Source organism: Python bivittatus, unplaced genomic scaffold (assembly GCF_059951505.1).
Source record: "Python bivittatus isolate LINGU-HERP-01145 unplaced genomic scaffold, Pbiv_v1 ctg000340_np1212, whole genome shotgun sequence".
In the NCBI taxonomy this organism is placed as follows: Eukaryota; Metazoa; Chordata; class Lepidosauria; order Squamata; family Pythonidae; genus Python; species Python bivittatus.
Window position 1 is genome coordinate 11,611,993 of NW_028277056.1, and position 27,351 is coordinate 11,639,343.

Genomic DNA, 27,351 nt, shown 5'->3' on the forward strand with positions numbered 1-27,351 from the left:
TCATTTACCCAGGTATGGAAGGTTATACACTGGCTATAATTATTAATTTCAAAGGGAAATTATTTTTTATTTTATTATTTCAATTTTGAGGCCCCCTGATTCCACAGCAGTTCTGGGCAGTTTACAATTTAAAAATTGAAAAGAAAACCACATATATCAAAGAAAAAGAATACAGCTGGCCAGAAGACAGGAACAAAAACCGAAGAGGCTCAACCATCATTCTAAATCAAGACCTGGGAGAATATCCAAGTCTTTAACAATTTGTGAAAAATCAAAAGATGGGAGCAGTATGGATCTCCAGGGGGATGTCATTCCACAGGGCAGGCACCATCACTGAGAAGCCACATTTCCTGGTCCCTCAGATTGACACTGCTTAATTGACAAGACTGAGAAGGTGCTTCTTCTAACTGACCTCACCAGAGGGGTGGAAACATATGGACATGTTGATCCCTCAAGAAGCCAGGCCCTATGCCATGAAGGGCTTTATAGGTGTTAAGCAGCACCTTGAATTGCACCCAGAAGCTAACTGGCAGCCAGAGCAACTCTTGAAGCTTCAGGGACACGTGCGTACTATGACGTGCCCATCACCAACTGCACCTATGAATTCTGGACCAATTGTAGCACTCAAGAGGTGATCAAGACCTGTGTGACTGTCTGAAGGGCCTCTCAGTGTAGGAACAGCATGAACAGCTGGCACACCAAATTAACCTATGCAAAGGCCTTCTTAGCCACATCTGCCACCTACTCTCTGATCAGGAGCAGAGAGTCCAAGAGGACCCCCAGACTGTGTACTAGTCTCACAAGGGGAAGTGCAACCCCATTAATGACTATAGATGGAATATCACCAGAACCAGGGGGTCAAACAGATAGAGCCAGTTGTTTCATCAAGATTGAGCCTGAGTCTGTTCCTCGCCATCCAGGCCTGCAGAGGACTTCAACAGCATTGCTTGGTTGGCCCAAGGTTGAGATGTATAATTTGGGTATCATCAGCATATTGATGATACCTGACCTTAAACTGACAGATGACCTGATCTAGCAGTTTTATGTAGATGTTAAACAAAAGGGGAGAAAAGGTCAAGCCCTGTGGCACCCCACAAGTGAGGGGTTGCAAGCATAACCTCTTACCCCCATCAACATCAAATGAAGCTGACCATGGAAGGAGGAGAATCACTGCAAAATATGCCTCCCACTCCTAACCTGGCTCAAAAAGATGCTGTGGCCAACAGTACTGAAAGCTGCTGAAAGAACACAGCACTCCCATCCCTTTCCCTGCCAAGATTTACTTTTGCACAACTTCTTGTCCTTTCAGTCCTGCATTGGTCAACATTTGCTGCAACAGTCAAAATGAAAAGGACTGATGTGCAAAGGTATGCAAGCCTTAATTTCCCATACTGCTGTGGGAATATGTTCTCAGGAAGTATAACTTCCTTGAGCTCCTGGGAAATAAAAACACAAAAATTAAACTTAAACTTCTTACGTCCCAGGTAGAAAGTCATAAGCACCCATTTATCTCTCTAAAACAGGATATTTGCTTTATCTCTGCCGTAATCTTTTTTCGCAAATCACTCTTGAAGATCGTCCATTTTGAACTTCAGCATATGGGTGAGCGTGGCCAGATACATCTGCACGCTTGGTTCAATTATCTGTTGATTTTAATTCATAAAAGTCCAAGGTTACAGAGTATGCCAGTATTGATGTAATGAATCTGCTATTACCGTGGCAGATGGAGTTCTGTAGGTTTTTCATGTTCTCTAAGCAGTAAAAACTGACTGCACGAGTCTGGCTGTTCCCCCCACCCCCAAGCAAATAAACAATATGGTATAAGTTTGGTTTCATTGAAGTTTAGCTTCATTTACTGCTTAGAATGTAGGGGGTTTTTTACCTCTTCCATGGGAAACCTTGTGAAATGTTTTAGAATGTTTAAAACATCTTAGAACTTTTAGAACAGTGAACCCAATGTTTAAGGCAAAGATTCTGATACCGTAGTATTTTGGTCCCCCCAAATGATCTCTTTAAAAATGATCCATCAGGAAGACTTTGTACGCAGAATCATAGCTGTTCCTGTGGAATGGGTAGAGGTTGTCCTTCTAAGCACAAGATGCACTATCCCCTTTTTGTGGACTTTCTTGTTCCCTTCTTAGAGTTTGGAGGATCTATCCCTGTCTTTTGATTAAGCCTCAAAAAGACCATCGGTGCTGTGGATTAGAATGGGTGGCAGTCCATTATTCTGTTACAAAGTAGATTAGAAATAAAGAATAAAGAAATAAAGCAGTTCTGCTGCTTCAGAAGAGTTTAAAAAGTCAGAACATTTTGGTGTTGGAAGTCCTTCTCCTCTTGGCTCTGTAAAGATGCCCTTGAGATTCAGAAAAGGACTAAAATTGCACGAAGGAGGAGTTGAATGTTTTATTTAAAAAGAAGCATTCTACAAAAAGAACTTTTTATTCTCTTTTGAAAACTCTTAGAAGTGGGTTGTTTATCAGGTGAATTGTTAACTTAGACTGTATAGTTTGTCTGGATTTTCCATCATATTGAAAGATGAATTTAATATTTGTATTCTTTTTCGTTTGCACCATCATTATATTTTCAGTATTATTGTTACTTTTTCTTGTTTAATAAAGCAAAACACATGTCAGCAAAAATGTTCTGAACTCAAGATTACCATTCTACTTATTCTAGTTCAAATAGTCTTGTAGTATATTTTAGTAACTGTGTAAAATATTATTGGATTTTTTTTCATCAGGTATTTTGCAACAAACTCACTAGTTGGGTGTGAAATGTTCCATGTTGGTGTGACTCTGCTCTGGAATATCCCATTGTCCCCCATGGTTGGACCAATCTGAGTTTCCTGGGTTGGACTGCAAATTTCCGGAAATGGGACAGTACTGCTTCCCCTTCCCCCCCCACCCAAAAAAACCTTGGATCAATCCATGTGAGAAAAATAGAATATTCCAGAGTTGGATTATTTCAACATAGAGTATTTTACGTATAACTAAAAAGCATCTACAGATTTAACCACACTGTTAAAGTTAATATAGCAAATATTTGTCACATTTCTTTTGTTGTTGTTCAGTCGTTAAGTCGTGTCCGACTCTTTGTGACCCCATGAACCATATTGCGCCAGGCCTTCCTGTCCTTCACTGCCTCCCTGAGTTTGCTCAGTTTCATGCTCAGTCACATTTCTATCCTGCCATAATCTGACATCCCTGCTAAGTTTAAAATAAATACAAAACAAGTGCATCATAAAATCAAACCCAATAAAATACAATAAGGGAAGGTAATAAAATAAATAAAAGATGGTGGAGTTCACTGCTATGATGATTTTATGAACAAACTAGGTTACACATAATACAATTTGTAAAATATGTTATTTCATTTTTTCCTCCCAAATTTCTATTCTTTTCCTCCTCAAAAAGAAAAACTGGCTTAACTTTTTTCAGACTTCAAAGTAACCCAAATGTTACATCTTTATCTCTCCTAAAAGTGTATCCATGCTAACAAAATAATAATCTTAGGTATGCATTTGAAATGGTGTCTCTTATTACTGGATCATAGCTCTTTAGTTATGAAGTTAAAATCCTCCTTCTCCCACTAATTCCTAGAAATGTTTCATTTTAGAAGACTTCTTAGAGAGTAATAAAACTGTGAATGCATAGGGAACCTTCATCTTCAAACCAGAAGGAAATATGGAACATCTTTCACCAATTAGAAGATCACTAGTACCTTGAATATTGCATGTGGGAAATAGCTACTCTTATTGCTTCATGGAAACAGGCTGCTTTCCTAGGCTTAGAAAGACAATTCGTCTGTAGCATGTTCACCTTATGAGAAAAATGACAGCTCAGGAAGCCCAAAATCACCATATGTTCATGTTTAATAGCAATTTATAAGAATGTGAATTTCGCCTAGGGGAGATACCCAGCAACTCTGGGGTCATGTAAACTAATACAATGCTAATACGGTGCAGCTTGTTTTGCACATATAAGAACATTTAAATACCTTGAAAGAAACATCAGGGGATCCTTCAGCTTACTGGATGTAATAAATACTATGTAACCGAAGGGGTACAATATTAAAATCATACCCATCCAAAGCTCGTATGTCTGAGTCCATAAAGGAAAGGCAGACCGTCATACTTTTAATGAAGAAAGGCTGTGATCCTATTCATTGTTTTGGGGGAATAAGCTACAGTGAAATCAAAGGGTTTTTTGAACAAAGGAGCATCGGATTGAGCTGAAGACTTTTCAAAGGGAGTTTGTGACTCCTGTCGTAATTGCAAAGGTTGTTGATGGGATCTGTTTGCAGCTATTTTTGGCAAAAGACTGTGTGAGTGTGTGTGTATGTGTGTGTGTGTGTGTGTGTGGATGGATGGATGGACGGACGGACGGACAGACAGATAGACAGACAGATAGATGATAAAGATACAGTGTTTATGCACATATCAGAGTTGAGCACCATGGAAATTGTAGGCCAGATCTCTGTAAAAGTTGCAAGCAACCCTTTCACTAGTTACCTTTGCACAAACAGATGCACTCACTGCTTTTTGGGTTTTTGTTACATGATATCCAAATTTGGGATTATGCCGTATAAGTCTGTAACAAAACCTGACTAAACTCAGGTTTACCATTCTTGTTTCTTTGGGTGGACTTAATTCCAGGTTTGTCTAGGCCAGAAAGGGCACATTTACATGACATATTGCCATATTTAACCTTACTGTCATGTCTGGAAGTTACTCTTCTCAACTTGCAGACCTCAAAAATAGCCACAGCTGAGTCATTGAAGACGTATCCTCACTGCCCATGGTTTCTATCCTCTGCAAACTAGAGAAACAAACACCCTATCGGTTATCTTCAGTTTGTTACTCTGCTTAGTAACAGCAGAAGTTACTAGAAGACCACAAAATAAATCGTATCCAACACAAATGGGTCTACTTTCAAACCATATAGATCAGCGGGATGAGCATCTAACATGCAATTATGCATGTTCACCATTAAGGATAAGCTTTAGTTAGGGTATCCTGGCAATGTGGTCAAAGATATCGGTTTCTCAAGTTGTTTACTTGCTTGGGTAAAGGAGCATGCAATTTGTTCAAACTATAGTTTATTGAGCCAAAATGTCTGGGTTAATTTTGTAAGTGTGGGCGGCCATTCTGAAATGAGTGGACTTATCCTGAATTATTGTGGTGATTTGCATAGGCAGAATTTAGAAACCAACCTGTTTGGATGATTAGTACATTTTGTTTGTGACTGATCACCTTTAAGTAGCGGGGAACGGGGTTTTTGGCAACGCTAAAAAAGAAAACGGTACAAAATTCATACATTATAACCACTGAATGCATAATAACTGAAGCTAACATTCTAAGCACGTATAATATAGAACAGTGTTTCTCAACCTTAGCAACTTTAGGATGAGGGGACTTCAATTCCCAGAATTCCCCAGCTTGCTGGGGAATTCTGGGAGTTGAAGTCCAGAGGCCTTATAGTTGCCAACATTCAGAAACACTGATATAGAAATATCTATATCTGATATAGAAGTTAGTACATCAAAATCAATACGTTGGTCTTCCTGAGTAAGTGCACATGATGCCAGAATGTACAATAACATATTTTTGTTTTTATGCTACTTGTGATATTTCCAAGTTGGTCTTCTTCCTGAATTCAGAGAAGAACTATACAATGTAGAATATGCTCCAGCAATGTGCATCTGAAATGCTTTGAAGCAGATATAACATTAGACATGTAAGTTCTCTGATGGTGGAATTGTCTTCCCATTGATACAACATCAGTTCCCAGGATAATGTTACGCATGCCAGTGAGTCATTGAGTTTGGATCAGAAACAGAAACTATCATCCCCTGACTTCAAAAGCTTTTTCATGGCAGTCGGTTGATGTGCTTCATAGAGAGATTGCAAAGTGATAGGTCTCAACATCTTTCTTCCTTTTTTAATAAAGATCCAGGAAGTCCTGTTGTGGTGGCAATTAATACTGGATAGTGAAGTCCTTAGATAAGAAAGGGGGAGTCATTTAAATATGTACAACAATGAGAAAAGCATTACGTAATACACTACCATTGGAACGCAGCCATTAATATTACAGCCACCAGCTGATCGCTTGGATATGTTAATGATAAACGCTTCCAAAAACCGGCCACTGTTTTAAAAACTTGGCTATTCCATTTAAAACTTGGCTGATAAAAACTTGGCTATTCCCTGAGGCATTAGACCAGGATATGAAGTGAATCTGGTTGTATAGTTGTAGGTTGAAGGTCTTTTTGAGGACTGCAGTTGCATTATATTAAAGTTACCATGGTGTCTGCTTTTCTAAATGTTGGGGCTGTTCTTTCATTTTCTTTGTTTGTTTATGTTATTTTATTTATTTAAAATTAGGAGGGGAGGCTGTTCCCCAAAGTAGGTGCACCAACAGTGACTGTGTTTCCACCCTCACCACCTCATTAAGTGAGGACCTGCAAACATACCAAATACAGGAGGATGTGTGCACAATTCACTCTCTGTAGATAGATGATTTGCTCATGCTCATGAAGCGGGTGAATATTGATTTATTGAAACGTTTATATGGCTGCCCAACTTGCTTCCAGGATTCTGGGCAGATCAACTGGAGGGAGGGGGTCTGTCAATACCTGACTTCATAAATGGCTGCTAAGTGCAGGTGGCAGGAAGTGCAAGTGGCAAGAAGCTCATCAAAGCAGAAAGACTCAGGAAGTTTTGAATTTGTCCTCCTGAGTTTCTTGCCACCTGCACTTAGTAGCCATTTATGAAGTAAGGTATTGACAGACCCCACCCCACCCCAGTCTATCTGTTGTTTATGTCTCAACGCATGCTTTGTCTTTTGACACACACACACCCATCTTCAGTTAGATATATACTTTCTAAGAATTGTGTATATTTCAGCAGTTGCTTTTTAAAATGTCCTCTGTCAAAATATATATGCCCAGCTGTTCTTGGGATGACTAAGGAAATAAGAGTCATCTAGACTTTAGTAAGGAACTTTATTTCAAGAATTAGGGGCAAGGCACAGAACCTTGGAAACTGATTAGGAACCTCCAGCCCTGATTAGGAACCTCTTTTATTAGGGAGTTTATTAAGGTGGGCTTGCTTTGAAAGTTTTGAATATCTTCCCAGACGTTCTACAATTTGGACTTTTCTAAAATAAACCATTCTCATCTTCCTCCCAGTCTTTCACCCCGAAGCATGCGCAAGGGCATTATGCATATTATCTGGCAGGATGCATACATTTTTATTTATTTATTTTTCAAATGTATATGTGCCTCCCATCTCACTATACAAGTGATTCTAGGCAGCGTCATGCTCATTTTCTTGGTCTCTGTTTCAATGAAGGGCATCTTATGAGCATTGGCATAATTCACTTATGCACACTAAATATCAGATTCAAAAACATAACATGAGTCTTGTATTTTTCTACCTAGTCTGTTGTCTGGAAATTCCAAAGACTTTTCTGCCATTGGTGTCCAACTGCTGGAAATGCAGTAATGATCAGAGCCATCCAGCAATTACTTCTATCTGTGAGTGAGTCATTATCACAGCATCATCACAGATAAAATGTTTGTGATTTACATGAACTCAAGCAAAGGGAATGTTTTCTAGTTCAGCAGTTCACATATTCATCTTGAACTTTTCAGGTGTTGACAATAGAACTGATGAAATATAATGTTAGTGACCTATTTATCACAATAGTTAAACCAGCTGAAAGAGGCTGTTGAATATGTCTGGGTGTTTTAAAAAAAACAACATGGTGTTATGGTAAATCTAGGTAAATCTTGTTCTTTCGGTTGAGAAAATTGCTTCCACGTACATGTTCATACATAGGCACTTTGATTGGCTGGCAAATTTGCTCTGAACTTTTTCCTATTGATCTGAGACTTTCTAAAGTGTAGTGCCCAGAACTGGATACAATACTCAAGTATTGTAAATATAAGCCAACATTAATGCCTGTTTTCATCATTGCTCACTTCTTATATACTAAGCATATTAAAATTAATAAAAGAAACATTCTTTCATCCACAGCAGTTCCAATGAATTCTTGCAAAACAATGTTTGATGTACATTGGCTGGTTTAGATAATAAACCTGTCACAGAATCCATACCATACTCAAAATGCTAATTAAAACATATTAGTGGGAATTACTGATAGATTTTCTATACATCTTTTGGCTTATTTTTTTTCCCCATCCCAGAGAAGATACCCAAATCTACACTCCTGGGATATCGTTGCTGGCATTTACTTTGCTGAAAGTTCAGCTATATCCTTCTGGAATGATCAGGGACTAATATTCTGTACCTATTTAAGAAAACAGAAATGTCAAAGTCTTTGGGCCTCTGCACATTGATTAAATATCAAATTGTGTGTATATTTTTGTGTTTGTGTGTGTATATTTTTTCATGTATAGCTCATGAATATGAAACAAAATTCCATTCCCACTATGCAAACAAGTAGAATACCATATTAAACATTGGAATCATCTTATCATCACAATTACTGGTTGTTGTATTTCACTACCAGTATTGACTGATGTACAGTCAATATATGTTTAAGAGAAGGAGAGGTACGTGCTCGGAGGAACTTAAAATTTCAGTTTTGTCAGGGTGAAAACAATCAAGAAATACAGGAAGAGTAATTGTATATGCAGTTAACACCACTTGCAGCACAACTTGATTTTTCTTTGGAGCTGTCCAGTTGATTTATGAGGGACTTTGGCCATAGTAAGATTGCAGTCTTGTACTCAGCCTCTACAGAGATTAAAACTTTGTATGTCCCCTTTTCGCCATTATTGGCTTCAGATCAGAACCATGCCCACTCAGTTTATTACTTTATTATAGCCCCTGGGCTACAAAATCCCCTATTATTTCACAATAATTATCTTGGAGTTCCCTGTTCATCTTTCTTCTCCTTAGATCATGTCAAGGCCACAAGCATTGGCACTGCCATTTCAATGATATTTCCGATAGCTGGTCAAAAGATCTCACTTGCTTCTTTGAGCAGAATACTAGCCTTTGTGAAAGCTGATCTCTGAATGAATGAATGAAGGAACGAAGTAATTAAAGGAAACCATATGTTCCACAACAGAGACATCAGGATTCAGGTGTGATGTTGAACAGAATGCGCCAACTGTTACTGTGAATTGCCAGATGCAACTTGAGTAGCCAGTGGTGCAAGAAAAAAAATCATGTTAATTTACCTCTGGGTAATTCAGGAGTGGGGGAGCAAGAAAGAGTTGTGCTTGACGCCTTCTGTGTAGCATCATTCTAATAACACAGCAATAATAAAGCCTTTATAGTACCTGATCTTAACAACAAGGAAATGGAGTCTCTCACATTAGTAAATTAAAATCAGAAATACATTGGGTTATTTTCTCCTTCATCTTTACCATTATAGTCAAGGGAAATGATTGAGAAATCTTGGGCTCCACATAACAAATGGTAGTTTATTTAAACTTGGCTCTGCCCCAATCAGATATAAAACATGTGTATTTGGAAGGTCTGCTTTGAATATCAAGCAAGGGCAAACTGAAAGTGATGAATAATTACTTACTTGCTTCTCTTAGCTCCACAATGTAGTATCTGGAATATATTTATCTATCTATTGATTTGTCTGATTTGTCCCATTTTTTACTAACCACAATCCCAAGACTCTAATAAAAACAAGAATTAAAAACATCCATAGTGTGTGTGTTTGTGTGTGTGTGTGTGTGTGTGTGTGTATGTGTGTATGTATGTATGTATGTATGTATGTATGTATATATATATATATATATATATATATATATATAAAAGAAAAGTACATAATAATAATCATAAAGTCAAAATTACAATCACGTTTCATTGAAGGCCCTCCAGAACAATTCTGTTCTCTTATCATTTCCAGAAGGACAAAACCTCTGGGACCAACTCCAATTCAAGTGGGTGGGTCTTTTGTGGTGTAGGCACTACAACAGAAATGCAACACCTACAAGGTTCCATGCTATGTAACCCACAGAAAGTGGGGGGGGGGGGCTCCAATAGTTTCTCCTAGACCAAATGAGTCAAGGGGGTTGAGTCCAATTGGAAGAGATGGTCTTAGAGATACTTTAGCAGCAAATCATATAAGCCTGTATAGATAATGACCAGCATGTTGAATTGTACCTGGAAGAAACCAGTGCAGAGCTCAAAACACAGGTGTAGTATTTTTATTTCTTTCTGTTGTACTGATATCAGACTTCAGCCAGTCTGAAGAAAAAGGTTCTGAATGTTGACAGCAAGCATGCAAGATGATGATAATGATAATGATCATAATCGTTATTGTTGTTGGATCTTACAACAACATGAAGCAGAATAAAGTACCCAGATAAAAGTAAAATGATCCTTAGCCCCAATAATAACATAATTTGATTGGTTGATTAATTTATTGATTGATTTCCTTCTCCTGTCTGATGCCTAACCTCAACCACTTTGGGCAACTAACAGTTTTGTCATAAAATAAAACTATATCTAGAAAGTGAAAAAGAACCCCAAATATTCATAAGAATGACAAAATCAAAATGTAAAACCCCCAAAAATACAAAAGTCATGTACACATGAATGCCACCTTCATTCATAACATGCCTTCCTCCTGTGCTAGATAGAACAGGTACGTTTCCTAAAGTCTCAGAGTTGGAGTTTCCTAAAGTCTCAGGTGTTGACCAAATGTCCATAGAGAGGGATTCCCAAAGTGTGTGGGCAGCTATTGAAAAAGCCAATTTCTGAGGCCCCATCAGATGGCAGTTTTGTAAAGACTGATCCAGTTTTGTAAAAGGACTTGATGCTGTTTGTTCTTGGTGAACAAGCTGATGAAGGTGGCAGAAGATGATAACATTAGATAAGCAAGACTCCGAAACAGCAGTTGTAATACATAGCAATATATAACTAATTATAAATAAATCATAAAACCAGATCCATCCAAAGTACTCACACAAGACACAAATGCCTAGGCTCAAATTATCACATTTTGGATACGTGCAAAGACTAAGCTCTCGTGAAAAGTGTATACTCAATGTTCCCTCTAAGCTGCATCCATTTGTGATCATGCAACAACCATCACACAACTGCACACAAGACAGAATGTGTTACCAACAGCCCCTGTCGCTTGGAAACAAATTCTCACACCTTGAGAATAAGGGAGAAAAGAACGACACGTTTTTTCACAGAAGTAAAGATACATTTTAGCATATTACTTTTGCTTTCAAGACCAAATGGCTCCATTTGGATTTTGTAGCATCACAAGACCAGAAGCCACCCAGCATTATGCTTTATGAGCTCAAAGACTGGGAATTAATTGCACCAATGCATTTAAAAATAGGGAGAAAATTCTGAGGTGTGGACTAGAGAATATATCATTACATGCTTTCTTGGAACGCTCCACATGTAAAAATAATTTCGCACAAGTAAAATGAAATTAGTAACAAGAATGTAAGGAAAGGGAAGAGGTGATTGCCACAATTATCTGCCTATTGTGCTAGTAGTTGTTTTTTGCAGGGAGTCTTTCCACCTAGCAGAATACTAAAAAAAGGGGACAAGACACAGAGAGAGAACTTCTGGAAGAGATGTTGTCTGTTCTGCTGTTCTAGCTTAGTTGGCTATGTATGAAAGCAAAGCTCAGTAAAATCCTTAGGTAGTAAGGTCAGACCTTAGAGATCTCATTAGGTCTTGAAGAGAACTACAGAATGTAAGAACAACCTTAGCTATTGGCATAGAGTTTGAAAGCTATCAGCTGGCTTTGGTGTAAAAAATGGGAGCCTTGGCTGGTCAAAAACTCCTTCTTGACTAAAGGTTGAGGATGATGACGACAATGACAGGATTTGTGTGCCCTTTTTGGGGGGTAACCATCTTTCTGAGGTTGATGTTCTTATCAGTAAACTGGCTGTGGGGGAAAGATAAGGTTTAATCAGCATTTTGCTTTCCTAACAGTGTCTCTTTTATTGATGAGGTCAGAAAGTGTAATTTTGTTTTAATTGTATTGTATCATTTGATGTTGAAGAGCCATTTTTACTAAATGATTATGGTAAATCATGATCATGTTGCATCAACCCTTGAATTAATTCTGTTACAAAAGAGACAGCCGATACAATCAGTGAAGTATTACACTGCCTCCTTATGCTGTAACTGCCTATAGCAAGTCAATTCAGGCCAAGGAATCATTTGCCTCATACTTAAAATATGAGATCCTGAATCTTTTAATATTACCTTGCCTGTGATTACTGTAGAATGTTTACAGAGTATGAGTCCAATTTGATGATAATGTTTTAAAAAATAACTTCATAAACAATGTATTTATTTCTGCTTTAATATCTCATCCTTTTTAATGAAAACTCTGGCCAGTGAACATGGCCATCTCTCCTAACATTATCCCCCTGAGATTGTCTGGGTCAAGGGAGTGGCTGATCCAGTGTCACTGAGTCACCTGCTTGGTTGAATGAGAACTTGACTCTGGGTCTCCTAAGAACTTAGTCTTATTTGTAAACTTGGAGCCAAACTTATTCTCCCCAAGGGTGAATTGACTTAAGTATGTTTTTCATATCTTTAATGTTAGATCTTTTCTACACATTTGCAGAAGAGACAGAAAGCCACAGATTTCTCCAGTGTTTGCAAGTCATTATGTGTTGAACTCATTTCTCTTCTAACAATGCTTAATTGAATTTTCTCATCTGCATATTAGATCAGCCTGTTCACTTAATTTTTCTTCCTATGAATTTGTATCAATACCTGAGGAATACTTCCAGTTCCTTCACTTTCATTTTAGATCTCAGTTAAATAACATGGCAATAGAGTGCTATCACAAACAGCTATTTGAGATTGATTGCCTGGGATATAGTGAAGTAGTTTAGCTGATTACGTGAGTGTTTTTGGCAGCTTAACGTGGACACTAAATGCTAGAAAAACAAAGCATGGGACATTAGAGAAAAGAAAAGCCATCCCTTCCCTCCAGCTACTTCTAAAGTATAGTACAACTTCCCTTCAGTTCCAATATTGCTACTTTTAGCATGCAATAGATGCTCTAACAAAACAGTTGCCATGGTGAGGGGTGCTAATTTTTACTGGTATAGTGGGATGGCAAGTCAGAACATTTTAATTTACCAGAAGGCCAGATCCTTTAGCCTCCCAGGATACTCCTTACCAACCCAAGTTTTTTGTTGTTGTTGCTGGAAAGATGAGAACATTTACAAATAAAGCACTGGGCTGAAGCCACCCACCCTTTTTGTGTTTGAAAACTACTTACAGGGCTTCTTGAGGTCAGCAAAGAAGGTGTCTGCAGGAATGTTGGTACTCATGGCCTATCCTACTGTCCCAGTCAAACAGAATTCAACTAGAACTATCCATCAATTGATGCTTTCCCAGTATATCTGATCAGGCATCTACCTCTTGAGTATCATTTGAAAGGGACAGACGTGTGGTCTCCTTTATATAAAATCACATCAAAGTGCATCAGGCATACATTTGGATTATATAGAGGGGAGATTCATGAGATGCCTCTGATACAAATGGTGAAGATATATATGTATATATTTTTGTATATATACTCACATATATACCACACAATGTATATTAGCATGTATTCATTCATTCAGATTAATTCTAATTTTCATTAGCTACAGCAGACAGACTTATCTATAAGACATGACAGGACTGTATTACCTTAAAGTTCCCAAATGATGCTTCTAAAAAATAGCATGTTTCCTCCAAAGTCGCAGACCTTATTTTCTGTAGGGACTCAAACTAACATAGATGATGGATTGACTGACTGGCTGACAGATACATTGGTGAAAAAAATCAAATTGCAGATACTGGGCTGTTTCCAATGGCTTTTATCATAGTAGATTAATATTGCAACCCAGCAGGAAGTAATGTAAATGTCTAACTATCCTTTCCTATTAACATTAAAAAAGAAACAATTGTTTATAGCAGATTTTTTAAAATATTTAATATTGTTAAATATTAGGTCACCTGATTTTTTTTTTAAAATCCAGACTACTTATATGCAGATATTTCAGTTTAGAAACACACACAGAGATGCACTGCTGTCATGTCTAAATTATACATTTGTAGAAATAATTCTCCTTTTCTTTGCCTGCTAAACACAAACCGGAGAGAGATTTATCTGCTGGGCAATTCCATCAATTTGTAGGAATTTGTATCCTGTGCCTTTGTTTTGGTGTGTTTAGACAGCCATGTGGTTAAAGTTGCTGGCTAATGATGTGCCAGATTTTGCACTGATCTCCTGGCATGTTCGTAGGGTTTGCTCGTGTCAAAAATGTGTAAGTGGCGGGTAAGGCTATGGAATGTCTTTCTGTGCATGCTTTCTTCTTTTCTGTTCCTTGCTGCTAGTTGCAAGAATTAGCAGATGTTTCAGCTGATTCACAGTGCTTCATGCCCCCCAGTGGAACTAGCCCTTTAATTGCCTGGCATCAGATGTTTACTGGGTAACACATGCTTAAAAAACCTACCCTTGCCAGCTTCAGCCTTTGCATGTCCAAATATACATTTGTCAAAACCCTGGAACCTCCATTCATCAGTGTAACACATCCTAAGCCAATATAATACCACCTGGAAGTTTTAGACTAGAAAGCTGCTTATCTTTCATCATTGACCAGGCATGCTAGAGCCAGTGTGAGTGTGGGTCCAAAATCAGGTTGGGGGACAATGGTGTAGTGACAGTAGTTCACTCTGTTTATTATTTATTTATTAACCCAGTGTATACACCTGCTCATTTATCCAAGAAGCTCTGGATGGCAAACCAAGTAAAAACAAGGCATCTCATAAAACCTAAAACCCCAAGCTGAGTCTTGGTAAAATCACAAAGCCACTAATCACATATAGAGCTCCCATAACTACCCTCTCAGCCCCAGTGCTTGGGGGAAGAGCTAGAGCTTCACAGCCTTGTGAAAGGGCAATAGAATTGCAGCTGTCGATATCTGGGGGCAGGGACCACGACAGAGAAAGCATGCTTTCTGGGACTTACTAGGTGACAGTGTACCCGGGACATCCCCACTTTGCCAGATCTGGTGGGATGGGTGGAAACTACTGGGGAAAAGCAATTTCAAAGTGACAAGTAACCAGGTCCCATATCATGTAGGGCTTTAAAGGGGACAGCCAGCACTTGAATTTCTTGTGGAAGCCTACTGAGCTCATGTAGCAACAGTGTTAATGGGCATACCACAGTGCCCCCAAACTGCATATGCCACTGCATTCTGGACCAGCTGAAGCTTCTGAATGTTCTTCAAGGGCAGTTCTGTGAGCCAGTAGACATAACAATTTTTCAGTGTTTTATTCATATACACCCAGTTGATGTAAAACATCCTGCATTTGTATTCATTTGCACATTCAGTAGTACCTCGGGTCATGAACTTAATTCGTTCCGCGACTCTGGTCGGGACCCGAATTGGTCGCGACCCGAATCAAATTTTCCTATAAGGTTCAATGTAAATACAGTTAATCCGTTCTGACCCCTACGAATTTGGTCGCCAACCAATTTTGGTCGTGACCCGAATCAAATTTTCCCATAAGGTTCAGTGTAAATACGGTTAATCCGTTCTGAACCATATGTATTTTTTTTAAAACCACAAAAATATGACACAAAGTACAGTACAGTACAGTATGAAGAGAGAGAACACTAACCTTGCTTGAGGCGTGGAGGACAGGAAGGCGGGTGGGGAGGTGGTTATTGTTTGGAGGGAGAGTCCCCCTCCCTACAGGAAGCCACAACCACGTGTGTCAGCAGGGAAAATGGCCACGGATCCTGTTCGTCACCCAATGCGGAGTTTGCGAACAGAAGCAAAATTTTGCGAATGGTGCTGTTCGTGACCCGAATTGGTCATGAACAGAAGCGTTCATGACCCGAGGTACCACTGTATTTTGTGTCCTAAAACTGACGTTCTTTGCTTACAACATTCTCTGTATGAGCACTTGCCTAAATATTTCTGACTTTAGTAGAGGATGAAGCAAAGTGATTCGAAATCAGTGCTGCTGCAAATTCCTTTGTGTAGATTAGCAAAGATTATAAACATTTATCTGGAAATAAGTTGCATAACAAGAACCAGTTTGGTGTAGTGATTAAAGGCACCAGGTTAGAAAGCAAGAAACTGTGAGTTCTAGTCTTTCCCTAGGCATGAAGGTGGGCAGGTGGCCTTGGGCCAGTCCCCCTCTCTCAGCCCTTAGAAGTATGCAGTGGTAAACCACATCCAAAAATGTTGCCAAGAAAACTTCAGGGACTTCCCCAGCCAGTTTCCAGAAGTCAAGACACACTAATAAATAAATAACAATTAGCACAATTCTGACTCTTAATATATATTTGTATCATTTAGATAACATCATTGTTATCTCTCTGTGTGTTTGGGGGTCAATAATATCAAATGATAAGTGATCAAGGCCCCATTCCTTTCAACATGCATGTGAAGTGTGTAACACACAATAGAAAGGCAGGGCATTGCTTACCCAGTTGCACTCATCCTTTTGAGATCATTAACTCCTCCTGACTGCACTGGTGCTTTTGTGTGACACTTAGCAAGAGCTCATAGTCTAAACTACAATACAGTAGTAGAGGAAGAAAAAAGAGGAAGGGAACCAGGTGGAGGAAAGAGGCACAACATGAGGCACAACATGTATAGCTATTTCATGAGCTATACTTGATGAGGATCATATGTAGATGTTTGCCAAATTTAGTAACTTGAACCTGGATCACCACAGTTGGTCTTTGAACCTGTACTAGCTTTTTGTCCAACCCATACAATAAGTCAACGGGATGAAGCGATTGTGACAGACTTCAGTCTTGCATAATCTACCTGTTTTTTTTACAAAACCTTTGGTTCCCATCCAGTGGAGGAGACCCAAACCCATGGCCCTCAAAGTTCCATACTGGTGGAGACCTGGCTATAGAAGAACAAATTCACATGTGTATTACTACAATGTGGAGGTTCAGTGCATTCCTAGACTCAGCCGTCTTCAGATCTCCTGTTGATCAACCTGTCACTGAAGATGAATGTTCTCCCTAGGGCAGTGACAAGGCAGAAAGAGAAGGCAGATCCATATGCTGATCAATTGCTTTGCTACTTTGGTTCCCTCCTGTTCTAGAAATCTTCAGCGTAGTCTAAAAAGCAACGAATTGTAAAAAGCAACAAATAGTAGGTAGAACCTTGACAGTATAGAATTCTATACATCAAGATGGTATCTGGCATTTTATTCAGCCTGCTCTACCTTAAAAGAAACTAAATCCCTACTGCAAGCACTTCCATTTTCAGAGAACTTTAATTAAGTGAAATTTTGATCTAACTGACCATTTGGGGTGTGGGGTTCGTCATCCCAGATAGCAATAAAATATTAAATTACATCATTCACCTTGATTTACATAATTGGTGTAATGACATTACACAAATGAAGTAAATTGATGCAAATGACATAATTCACAGAATTTGTGTAGTGATGTCAATTAAGCCTCTTTCATTTCAGCCCACATCCTGAGTTAACAGCTGAAACTCAGCTGCATACTCCCACCCCAAACACTTTCTGTGTTGGAGGCAATGGATTTCATTGTTAGCAATCGTACGCTTGTCCAGTTCATCAAATTTAGCTCTTAGGCATGCCACAAAATTAGCACAATTGTCCATGTCTGAGCTGCTTCAAATCAGAAAGGTTGTAGCTCCCTTTGCCATATGCCAATTATAAATCCTACGTCGGTATTATTGTTGGGAAAATCTTCAGGTCTCAGGGAGATGTCCAATTCAGATTACGCGAAGCAGGCCATAAATTTGCTTGGATTCCGATCCTATTTGTCAGGCAAGGATGGAGGTTACTCAGTGTTTGAGAGTTGCAGCTTCTGCACTTTCCTCTCCTACACCTTTATTACCTTGGGCTGGAATTGGTATAGGTCCTTTGATTATGGTAGATTCCAACCTCCTTCTGAGCTAGATGGTTCATTGTCTAGGTTAACTGGTCCATTGGGGTAAACAGTTGCATCTGATCCTGGAGCATAATATTGGCAATTTGATGGTGATATTAAGATTGCCAGAGCACTTGAAACCATAGTCTAATCCTTGGTCACTAGGGAAGAGCTCTCTTCTTACAGTGATGGGGGTATAAAAGGATAAATCTAGCTGTCAGGCTTCACAGAGGCATAGCTGTAAATTTCAGTTCTTCTGATATTTAACCCCTCATTTAGGAATCGGCTTAGTCAGCACAATTATTCTCCGTACTGCAGATAGGAATGAAGCCATGTACTCACAGAAGATTTGTTCATTGCAGTATGCAGAAATCGAAGCCCTTAGAGTCAGTAGGCTGTGTTCCTGGGTTTAAATTCTAGATTTTTTTCCTCCCTGCTTTTAAAGTCAGCCAACATTTGGTCATTCTCTTAGTGGCCTCAGGAGGTGCCTGATCTATGCTTGACATAACAGGTTCTCTTCGGTGTGGGAGCTGTTCTACATGGTGTAAGAACAGCTCTCCTTTGCAGATGTGCCTGAATCCACATGGTTTTTCTGGAGGACTCAGCTTGCCATCCATCTGGGTTTGGACAACTTGTTGGATTGTGGCTAAGGCAGTAAACCATAGTTACAGACTGTTATTGAGGTGTTCCTCCTTAGCCATAGCCTGACCCAAGATCAGAGAACCCCAAGGACTCCATAGATAACACAGTAAATCTATTAACAGTATGGCTTAGCCTTGGATCTGTAAGCTCCACCTTGCCATTGCTCCTCTTCTTTTTTGAGACAAACTATAGTTGCAAACTAGTATTGAAAATAGCTTTTTTTGTTGTTTCCACAAAGCCTGGTGGAATAAAACAACAAATCATGCTTTGTTTAGAGCTGTAAGGTTTTATAGCCCAGAATCTATACTTTCCAATGAGACTCTAAACCGAGTTTTTTCCAAAGAAAGTTCAGCTTTTATTTTGGCCAAGAGAAAAGCAGGGTGGACCACTCTCTATCCGACTGGCAGAGGGAAGACAGAGAACAGCCACACCCTAAAACAGTTTACAACAGCTTTTATACCTTTTTGTTATCAGGAAGCATCTAGGAGGAGGCCACACACACAAGTGTGCCCGCCTTCTAAGGTTGACATAACATTAGCTTAAGCAGCATAAACTAATAGTCAAGTCTCTAGTCCTCACTTGTTCCAGGGGTTCCTCATATAAGGCATTGCTGTCTAGCTTGCCCAAATCATGCAGAGTATGTGGTTGCATTGTGTGGTTAGAAGCAAGAGTAGGTGCAAAAGTTCATGCATGCTCAGGAAATGTGTCTAGGAGCTGGGAGGAGGAAAGGGGAAAACTGCAGACGTTTCCCCTTTTCAGACCTCTGATACGAGCAAGCAAGACTTTTGGCCTTTAGCTTAACCACATCTTCCCATTTCTTTTTGCAACTCTGCAAACTGTTAAAATGTCCCATAAATTTAGCATAAATTTATGCTAAAAATCAGCATAACTTTTATAAAATCCCTACTTGCAAAAGCATTCCTAGTTTCTTTAATAGCATCTAGACTGACCCTTAGCCACACAGTCACTAGGTCAGCAAAAGCTTGAGGTACAGAAGCAACGAAGCAACAGGCTGTTAACGCTCCCTCCAGAACTATGAAATAAACGTAGGCATCTCTTTTTTGTGAAAGGAAAAAAGGTCATGTGAATATCTTTCTTCACAGTATTCACAATATTAATCATAAATAAGGCAGTCTATTTGTGCATACATCCCCTTCCTTGGAATGAAATTTTTTGTCCTTTAGCTCTTTTCTATAGTCAAGTGTTAGGAAAAAAAACTTTAGTGAAAAGAAAAGAACAAGGAGAGAAGCGAAGGGTGGGGGGAGAGAAGAAATTTGTATGGTTCTGTCTTTGGACTTCTAGATGAAGCAAGTTCCCTAATCTGAATGCATTTTAGTAAGCCAGCTACCTGCCCAGCTCAGTCCTGGACAAGAGGGCATACTGTATCTCAATTCGGAGCAAAGATAAATGTTAGCTCAGTAATGGGGTTCATTGGGTGATATTATTTCATAGAGAAACTAGAAATAGAAATTTGAGAGTCATTCAGAAAACCTTAGAAATGAGAAAGAGGGGAAATCTGATTAAAAGACTTGATGAACTGAAAATGGAAGCCTGTATTGTGCCCCTCCTGATATAATATTTAATAAAGGCCAGGGAATCTGGTGCCCTTAAGTTCTCTTGGATTCCAGCTGCCATAATCTCTGATAATTGGCCACACTGACTGGAAGTTTATGGGAATTGGAGTCTAAAATGTCTGGATGCCATCTGGTGCAGTATTGTACCTTCATTTGGTGTAATGGAAAATATCTGTAGTCTTACATTATCAGACTGTGTATTGTCCTTTCTCCTCTAGCAATAGCTATTATTTTTTGTGAAGTGGGCTAGAAGAACCACATAATGAATCCACAACACCTGATAAGTTGAACAAGAGCCTATAAAAACAGAGACAAAAATTCAGCTTTAGATTATTTTTCCGAATACAGATAAGTCCAGACTTACTTGGTTAAAATATTTGACCAAGTCCATATTGCAAAACTGTAGTTCAGCAGCAATAGTTGTAGGATCTCTTCTGATCAGCAACCAGACTTAATTTCTTTCATTAAGCCAATTCATGTTTTTGGGTGTCCACCTAGTCAACCTTGACTAATCTCAAAAGCTAAGCAAGCTCAAACCGAGATAGTGTTGGGAGGGAAGGCCACCAGAAAACTCTAGGGCTGTAGCTTAGACTTAAACAAATCCTAGAAGTGAAGGTCACACAGTTTCCATATTGTTCAGAAGAAAACCATGTGGAAGTAGCCATGAAATCATCAGGAACTGAGCTTAACTCAAAGGAAGTTTTACTTTAAAAGCTATAAAGGAAAAATAATAAGTATCAGTTGGTACTAGCAATTTGCTAAGAATACTTGAGTCCTTTCACGGAATGTAAATTAATGAATTAAGTTCTTTCTTGTCATCCTTCCCTGGTTGTAAGCCCATTGACTCTTGAAGTCAACAAGGTCCTCCTTTGTTCCAAAGCTCATATTTTCTGTTTCTCATTTATTTAAGTCTTATAATGTTTGTTTTTTTCATATATAAAGAAAACATGACAGTCCCTGGATTATCTTCTGGTTTAGCTTTTGCAAATAAGGTAATAAAAGTAGAGAATGGATGCATTGATGTTACGATGGCGTTCCCGTTGATTTGGAAGTCATTTGCAGGTAACCCAAAGTTTTTCCCAATTTTAAGACAAATGGTACCCTGAAACCTGAGCCAGTCCAACTCAAGCTTGAGAAATATTGATCACTAGTTTAAAAAAAAAAAATCTTTAAGCACTCAGTGCCATTTCTAATAAAATACTCCCAGGAATGAGCCTTATTCACCAACCCGATGCTGATATATAATTGCATTGATTAAGACGTTTTTCTGGGATCCTCCTGCTTCTCTCTGAAACTTGTCCGTGTCCATTGTCTCCTTCCCACTAAAGCCCACGGGCAGCTGGAGATGTATTTATGTACTGGTAATCAGCTGTTTTGATTAGGACTGTGTGAAAGCTTTTGTCTTGTTATTGCCTGTCTGAATCGCTTCATCTGCCAACATACTACATGATAGCATTGTGCATTGTGTGCTCCTTTGTTATGCAATAAAAATCCCAGTTCAGAAATAATCTTCAAAGCAGTATAACCCATAGCAAAATCATTGCTGCATAACTGACCTGTACCCTGGGTTTCACCGATTGTCATTTGCTATTCAAAGCCTTGGCAGTTCAGTGCCATTCTGAATTACTGATAGGCATTGCTTCTCAGGTTGGCTTAAATAGCTCAGTTCACTCTCCATTTTTTCTTCCCAGTGAAAAAGGGAAATGTTAGAAGAGGATTTTCTGCCTAATGAAAATAATCACATATTTAAGATCCTTGTGTACTTTAATATCTTAGCCTGCTGACTAAATGCTTCCCGCTTTGTCTTTTGGCCTGAATTTTGTCTTTAGTCTTCACTCCTGGGGTTGTCCTATGGTTTAAAGCCTTTACCACCAGGGAATAGGAATAACTCATTCTGATTAGAAAAAAATGTATTTATGGTATCCTTAATACACTGAAACAAATATGTATTGAAAATTTAGAAGAAGCAGCTTATAGAAAGCAGTGAACAGATCACAGTCCTCAATTCCCTACCATGCGTGAGAGCTACATTGGCATGTTGCCAAGAGTCTTAAGAGTGTTTTGAACTTGTGAATAGGTATATGTTGTATTTGAATCAGGTATGAGTGGACCCTGTTGTTTTTCACATGCAGAGTATTTGAAAAGTGCATCAACGTGGTAGAGCTTTGCCACAGGGACGGATGGGATATAGAAAATGTAGAAAAATTAAAACCTGTGCCCTACTTTCCAATTCAGCTTTAACTAATGATGTAGAGGAATATTCTGGACCATTATGTTACTTTTTTAAACTTTTTTTTTTAATTGAGACCCATAAAAAAACAAATCTGAATGTGTTTCCATTTGCAGTGTTCCCTAACTTACAGAGCTTTTGAAACAAAAGATAGGGATTTGGGTTGTGGGCCGGGTGGGAGAGATGAAAGAGAGAACACACATGGTGAGAAAGAGAAGAAGCCAAAAGTATGTTGATGAGGGGGTGGGATTACAAGTACATACAGTGGATGGGAAGAAGACAGTATGTGCAGTAGGTGGGAAAGGAAGTGATTGAGCATTATGGGTGGGTGGATGAGAAAATCCAAGTGAGAAGGTGAGCGATGTTGCTTGCTAAAAAAATGTATGTCTTATTGGAAAAAAAAATAGCTTTGCCCTTTGGGAAAGTGATTTCAGTTATGGAAACATTACTGTTAAGGCCATGGTTCTCAGAACCAAGTTTCTGCACTGATGTGCAAAGCTAGTTGCAAACCTGTGCATTATTGATGCATGGATCCAAGACTTGAATCAGGGACCTTGTGATCAGAGACTGTGAAGAAGTCATTGAGTTGTGCAACTCCGACATTGAAGGAAATAGGTTGCTGTAGATCTGCTACTTTGGTTGGAATATACAACACTTCGACCAGAGTGATTTAAAACTAAAGTGACAGTTCTAAGCTTTGCTCAGGCATTATCTATGGGATACAGAAGATATTGAGTAGAAGGAGGCTTGGGGGGGGCTGATAAGTACTAATCTTTGGCTTAAATAACAGGTGAGCAATTTGTGGCCTGTGGGATACTTGCAACCCATGGGCTTCTAAAACCATAATTTATGAAGATCTTTGGGGCTGAAGATTAGAACCAAAATGGTCCTAAGTAGGAACACTATCTCGCACTAGGAGATTGGTGGAATAGCCCAATAAAAGGATGCTCAGGAAAAAAAACCTAAAAGAGAGAATGATCCCAGAAGCCTTTTGCTCCAATAAGGTCTGGGTTTTGCACACCAATTTGAAATAATCAGTTCATTCTCTGGATTCAAGCATCTGGTTTCACAATATGGCTTCCAAAATGCTTGCTCACAGACTCCTTTGTTAGGAAGCTTTGTACCTGAAATATCTCACTGTTGTTTTCTGCAATTCCAAGTGATTTTTTTTCCCTTTTGTTTCTGCAGGAGTTATATATACAGGTGATATCCTTGACCGAGAGACTACTCAGTCCTACTGGCTAACTGTGTATGCAACAGACCGTGGAGTTGTTCCACTTTATACCACCATTGAGGTTTACATTGAAGTTGAAGACGTAAATGACAATGCTCCCTTGACTTCTGAACCCATTTATTATCCATCTGTTTTGGAAAATTCCCCCAAGGATGTTTCAGTTATTCAGATACAGGCACAAGATCCTGATTCCAGCACTACTGAAAAGTTGACGTACAGGATTACAAGTGGAAACCCCCAAAACTTTTTTGCCATCAACACCAAAACCGGTATGAGATATTTTCTCACTTTGCACATTATCAAGAATAGTGATATGCATGTTCAAAGGTTTTCTTTGCATACATTGTTTTTCTCCAATAGTCTTTTTTCTTCTGCTTCAGAGAATGTTCATGGTTAGTTGTGGTTAGTTTTCAGGAAGCTGGAACACTAAAACAAGGTGAAAGTTGACACAAAAATGGAAAGAAGTAGAAATTTGTGCCAGATTCACATATATTTATGAAGCTTGATTTGCAAGCCATAACATGAATGGAACAACTGTTCCATCTGAATTGCTCCCCATATTTTTTTCAATGTAAAATACATGAATTGGCCTTTTAATAATCTTCAAAGCAGATAAAGTTCCAGTATTATGTCTTTTGTTGTTTGCATATAATGTTAATTGGTTAATAATTGTTTATATGTAAACAGTTCACATTTTCCTGTTGATGCTGTCTTGGGAAGATTTGGCAAATGTTTACATTCTATAACCAGGGATTTCTTCATTTGACAGTCAATCTAGCAATTAGGGTTGTCCCTGATGCAGGTACAAATGTTGGCATTTCTATCATTTGAACTGTAGTTGAATTTGCCATAATGCTGTTTGTTATTAGCGTTGAGGGAAGAATAACACTAATTCAAATATCTCTCTTTAATAGGTATGATTGTAGCACACACAAAATGGTCACATATAGAAATTGCAGCTTAAGAGTGGATGATATTTTGGTGCCTGTTTTGTCAACGTTAAATTAAATCTTCCAATTAATTATGTATAAAAGTGAAAAATTAATCAGGAAGCCAGATGAGAGATACATCTGGTGGGGGGGATCTCTGATGTGACGATACTCACATCGTTGTGGGCTTAAATATCTTACTGTACTTTAGGTCAAATAAACTATAATTCAGAACAAAAATGTTAAGGTCAATAATTTTCTGAAACTAGATACTTTCCAATGTTTAAAATATTTTATCAGCCATAAATGCATATGTATATTTATATAAGACACAGAAAATACTTCATACAAAATATGAAGGAAGGAATTTTAACAAATATCAGTGATATAAATACAATTTTGTAGGGTAGTCCCATCAGACAGACATACACTTCAAAACTCAAACAGGAATATTTGGGGAAACTGAAAAGAGGAAGAGTAAATGCCACTGAGAAAATCTAGCCAAAAGGCATTTAAGAACTAATTATTACAGAGTTTGAAAGCGGAATTAAATATATGTTTTAAATGTGTGTTATTTCCAATTAAGGACTCTGTTTTTCCTTAACAATGGGTTACAAGTTTCCTTCTCATCAAAATATATTTGTTAACATTTAGGTAGCCCCAGCACCATTGGATGGGCTCTAATCTTTATATTTTGGGTATGCGGATTCCGTTTGTACTGAAATTCTGATAATGTGAATTCCATATGTAGCTTTGTCTAATGTAGTGCCTTCCAGCTGTGGAACTGAAAATTTCCAGTATCACTGGAGAGTGCAAGTTTAGAAAAGGTGCCCTTAATTATATTATTGATATATTACAGATCTTAAGCTCGGATGCTTATGCCCCTAGCAGTTACTCTGTTGGCAATGATATTTTTCCACCTTCATGCAGTCTTCATTAATCAATAGCCTTACATCTTGTAATAGTTCTTGTAATGTGACATTTTTTGCAATGGCCAGAATATCATTCATAACAAGCCATTGCCTTTCAATTTTGCAGTTCCTGGAAAAGGGGTTTGTTAGGGAAGGGAAGGGAAGAAAGTAAATAAAACAGATGATGGAGTTACATACATTAAAGCAGATTGATTGCTGCTATAAATTTTCAGTTTTATTTCCCATATATAAGTGTTAATTTCACAGCAACCCATAGCTGTAATTTATTGCTTCGATTTATGACATTTTTGTGTGGTCGGAGGGAAGTGATGAATTTTAATTCAGACCATTATGCTCTTCAAAATAAAAAGGACAAACTGCTAACGGAAGAACTAACAATCACATTCTGGAATCATATTGATACATCAAAGGGTTCTTTGTACATAGAAACCTTTATTCAGTTGGCTCTACTGCCTTCAAATTATCAGGGTTGTGCAGTCATTGAGAAGCTGGATGAGAGCCCATAACGTGAACATGAGGACAGAAATGGTGGAGTTGCTAAAGGCTGTTCACTTAATGCCATTCCCACTTAGTGCCCACCCCCTCTATTTAGAACAGGGGCATCTGCCACAGGAAGTTCAAGGAGGTCAAGATGGTGGCCGTGATTGTACCTGTTGGTACCATCTTGGCTTAATTGACTACCACCCATCTATTCCTCCAGGTGGCCCTGGAGGACTGTTTAACAGGATGTGTTTCTTCTTTTTTTTTTATCAAGACTTTTATTAAGATATATAAAAAGTACAATTAAAATACAAATCAGAAAGTATAGAAAAGAAAGAAGACAGAACTAAAAGAAAAAGACAAAAACTAAAAGAGTGAGATCAAGTAGAAAGATAAAACAGAAAGTGACTTCCGACTATCTCCAATACAGATATGAGTACAAATTTAAAAAAAAATTAATCTCTTACCATTATTTAATCCTAATTCACATTATTTCTATCAACACAAACCATCTAATCATTAAATCCCACAATCAAAGCTTCATTTTTTCCCAACCCAACACATAACCTAGGAAGGGTTGCCATGAGGAGACAAATTTAGAAACAGTATTATCTCTTATTAAAGCTGTTAGCTTCACCATTTGAGCCAAGTCCATTAGTTTAATAATCCACTCTTCCACTGCAGGTATTTATGAGAAAAGGAGGTGTTTCAAGCATACATAACATCAAAATAAGAATTAATCATGCAACTCACCTGAAAAGCCCAAATCTCTATTTTCTGGGCTCATTTCAGGCATTTTTTTCTGGGGTTAGGGATGGATTTTAAGGTGGGAAGGGAGTTTGCCACCTTCTTCCATTTCCACACTTAAATCTTCCCCAACTGAACAAATTAAGCTAAAGTTGGCCCCCAAATAAGTGATTTAGAGCAGTTTGGTGAGTTTTTAAGGCTGAAATTGGAAAATTTGAGCAATTTCTCCACTAGAGGATTTCCTCTCCCATTCCCTTCTGAAGGGAGGGAGGGGGGTAGGAAGGAAAAAGTCAGCTAGCCAGAAAAGGCTGTACAGTTGAAATTTGGCTTGTTTTATCACAGAATTTGTTGATACAGTCTCAATTTGTTGGGGGTGCAGAAACGAGATGTTGCAACCTACAATTGGTGGGTTGCACAATCTTATGCTAAACTAAACAGAGCAGACTTTAGCAGCACAATAGAAGGTAAATTCTCCTTTGAATCAAGCTCAACGTCAGGTGACTTCAGGGACAGGCCCACCATTGCTTTTTTTAATAAAGTTTTTTCCACTTCCCAAACAGTTTATAGTCCTGCAATTTCCTGAAGATCCTCCATCCACAAACTAACCAGCCTCTCCCCTTTTCCAGGCCCAGACAAGGTTGACCAGGTGCTGCCACCTGCAGAGACAA

General features: G+C 38.5%; 1 protein-coding gene across 3 annotated transcripts in view; it reads left to right on the plus strand.

Moving 5' to 3' along the window:
* Positions 1 to 27,351, plus strand: part of FAT3 (FAT atypical cadherin 3) — a 477,600-nt gene that overhangs the window by 203,834 nt on the left and 246,415 nt on the right. For all 3 annotated transcript variants that reach the window (XM_088140551.1, XM_088140550.1, XM_088140552.1), the window contains exon 3: positions 23,550 to 23,864. In XM_088140551.1, coding sequence (XP_087996677.1) covers positions 23,550 to 23,864 — 315 coding nt within the window. The remainder of the gene's footprint in view (positions 1 to 23,549; positions 23,865 to 27,351) is intronic.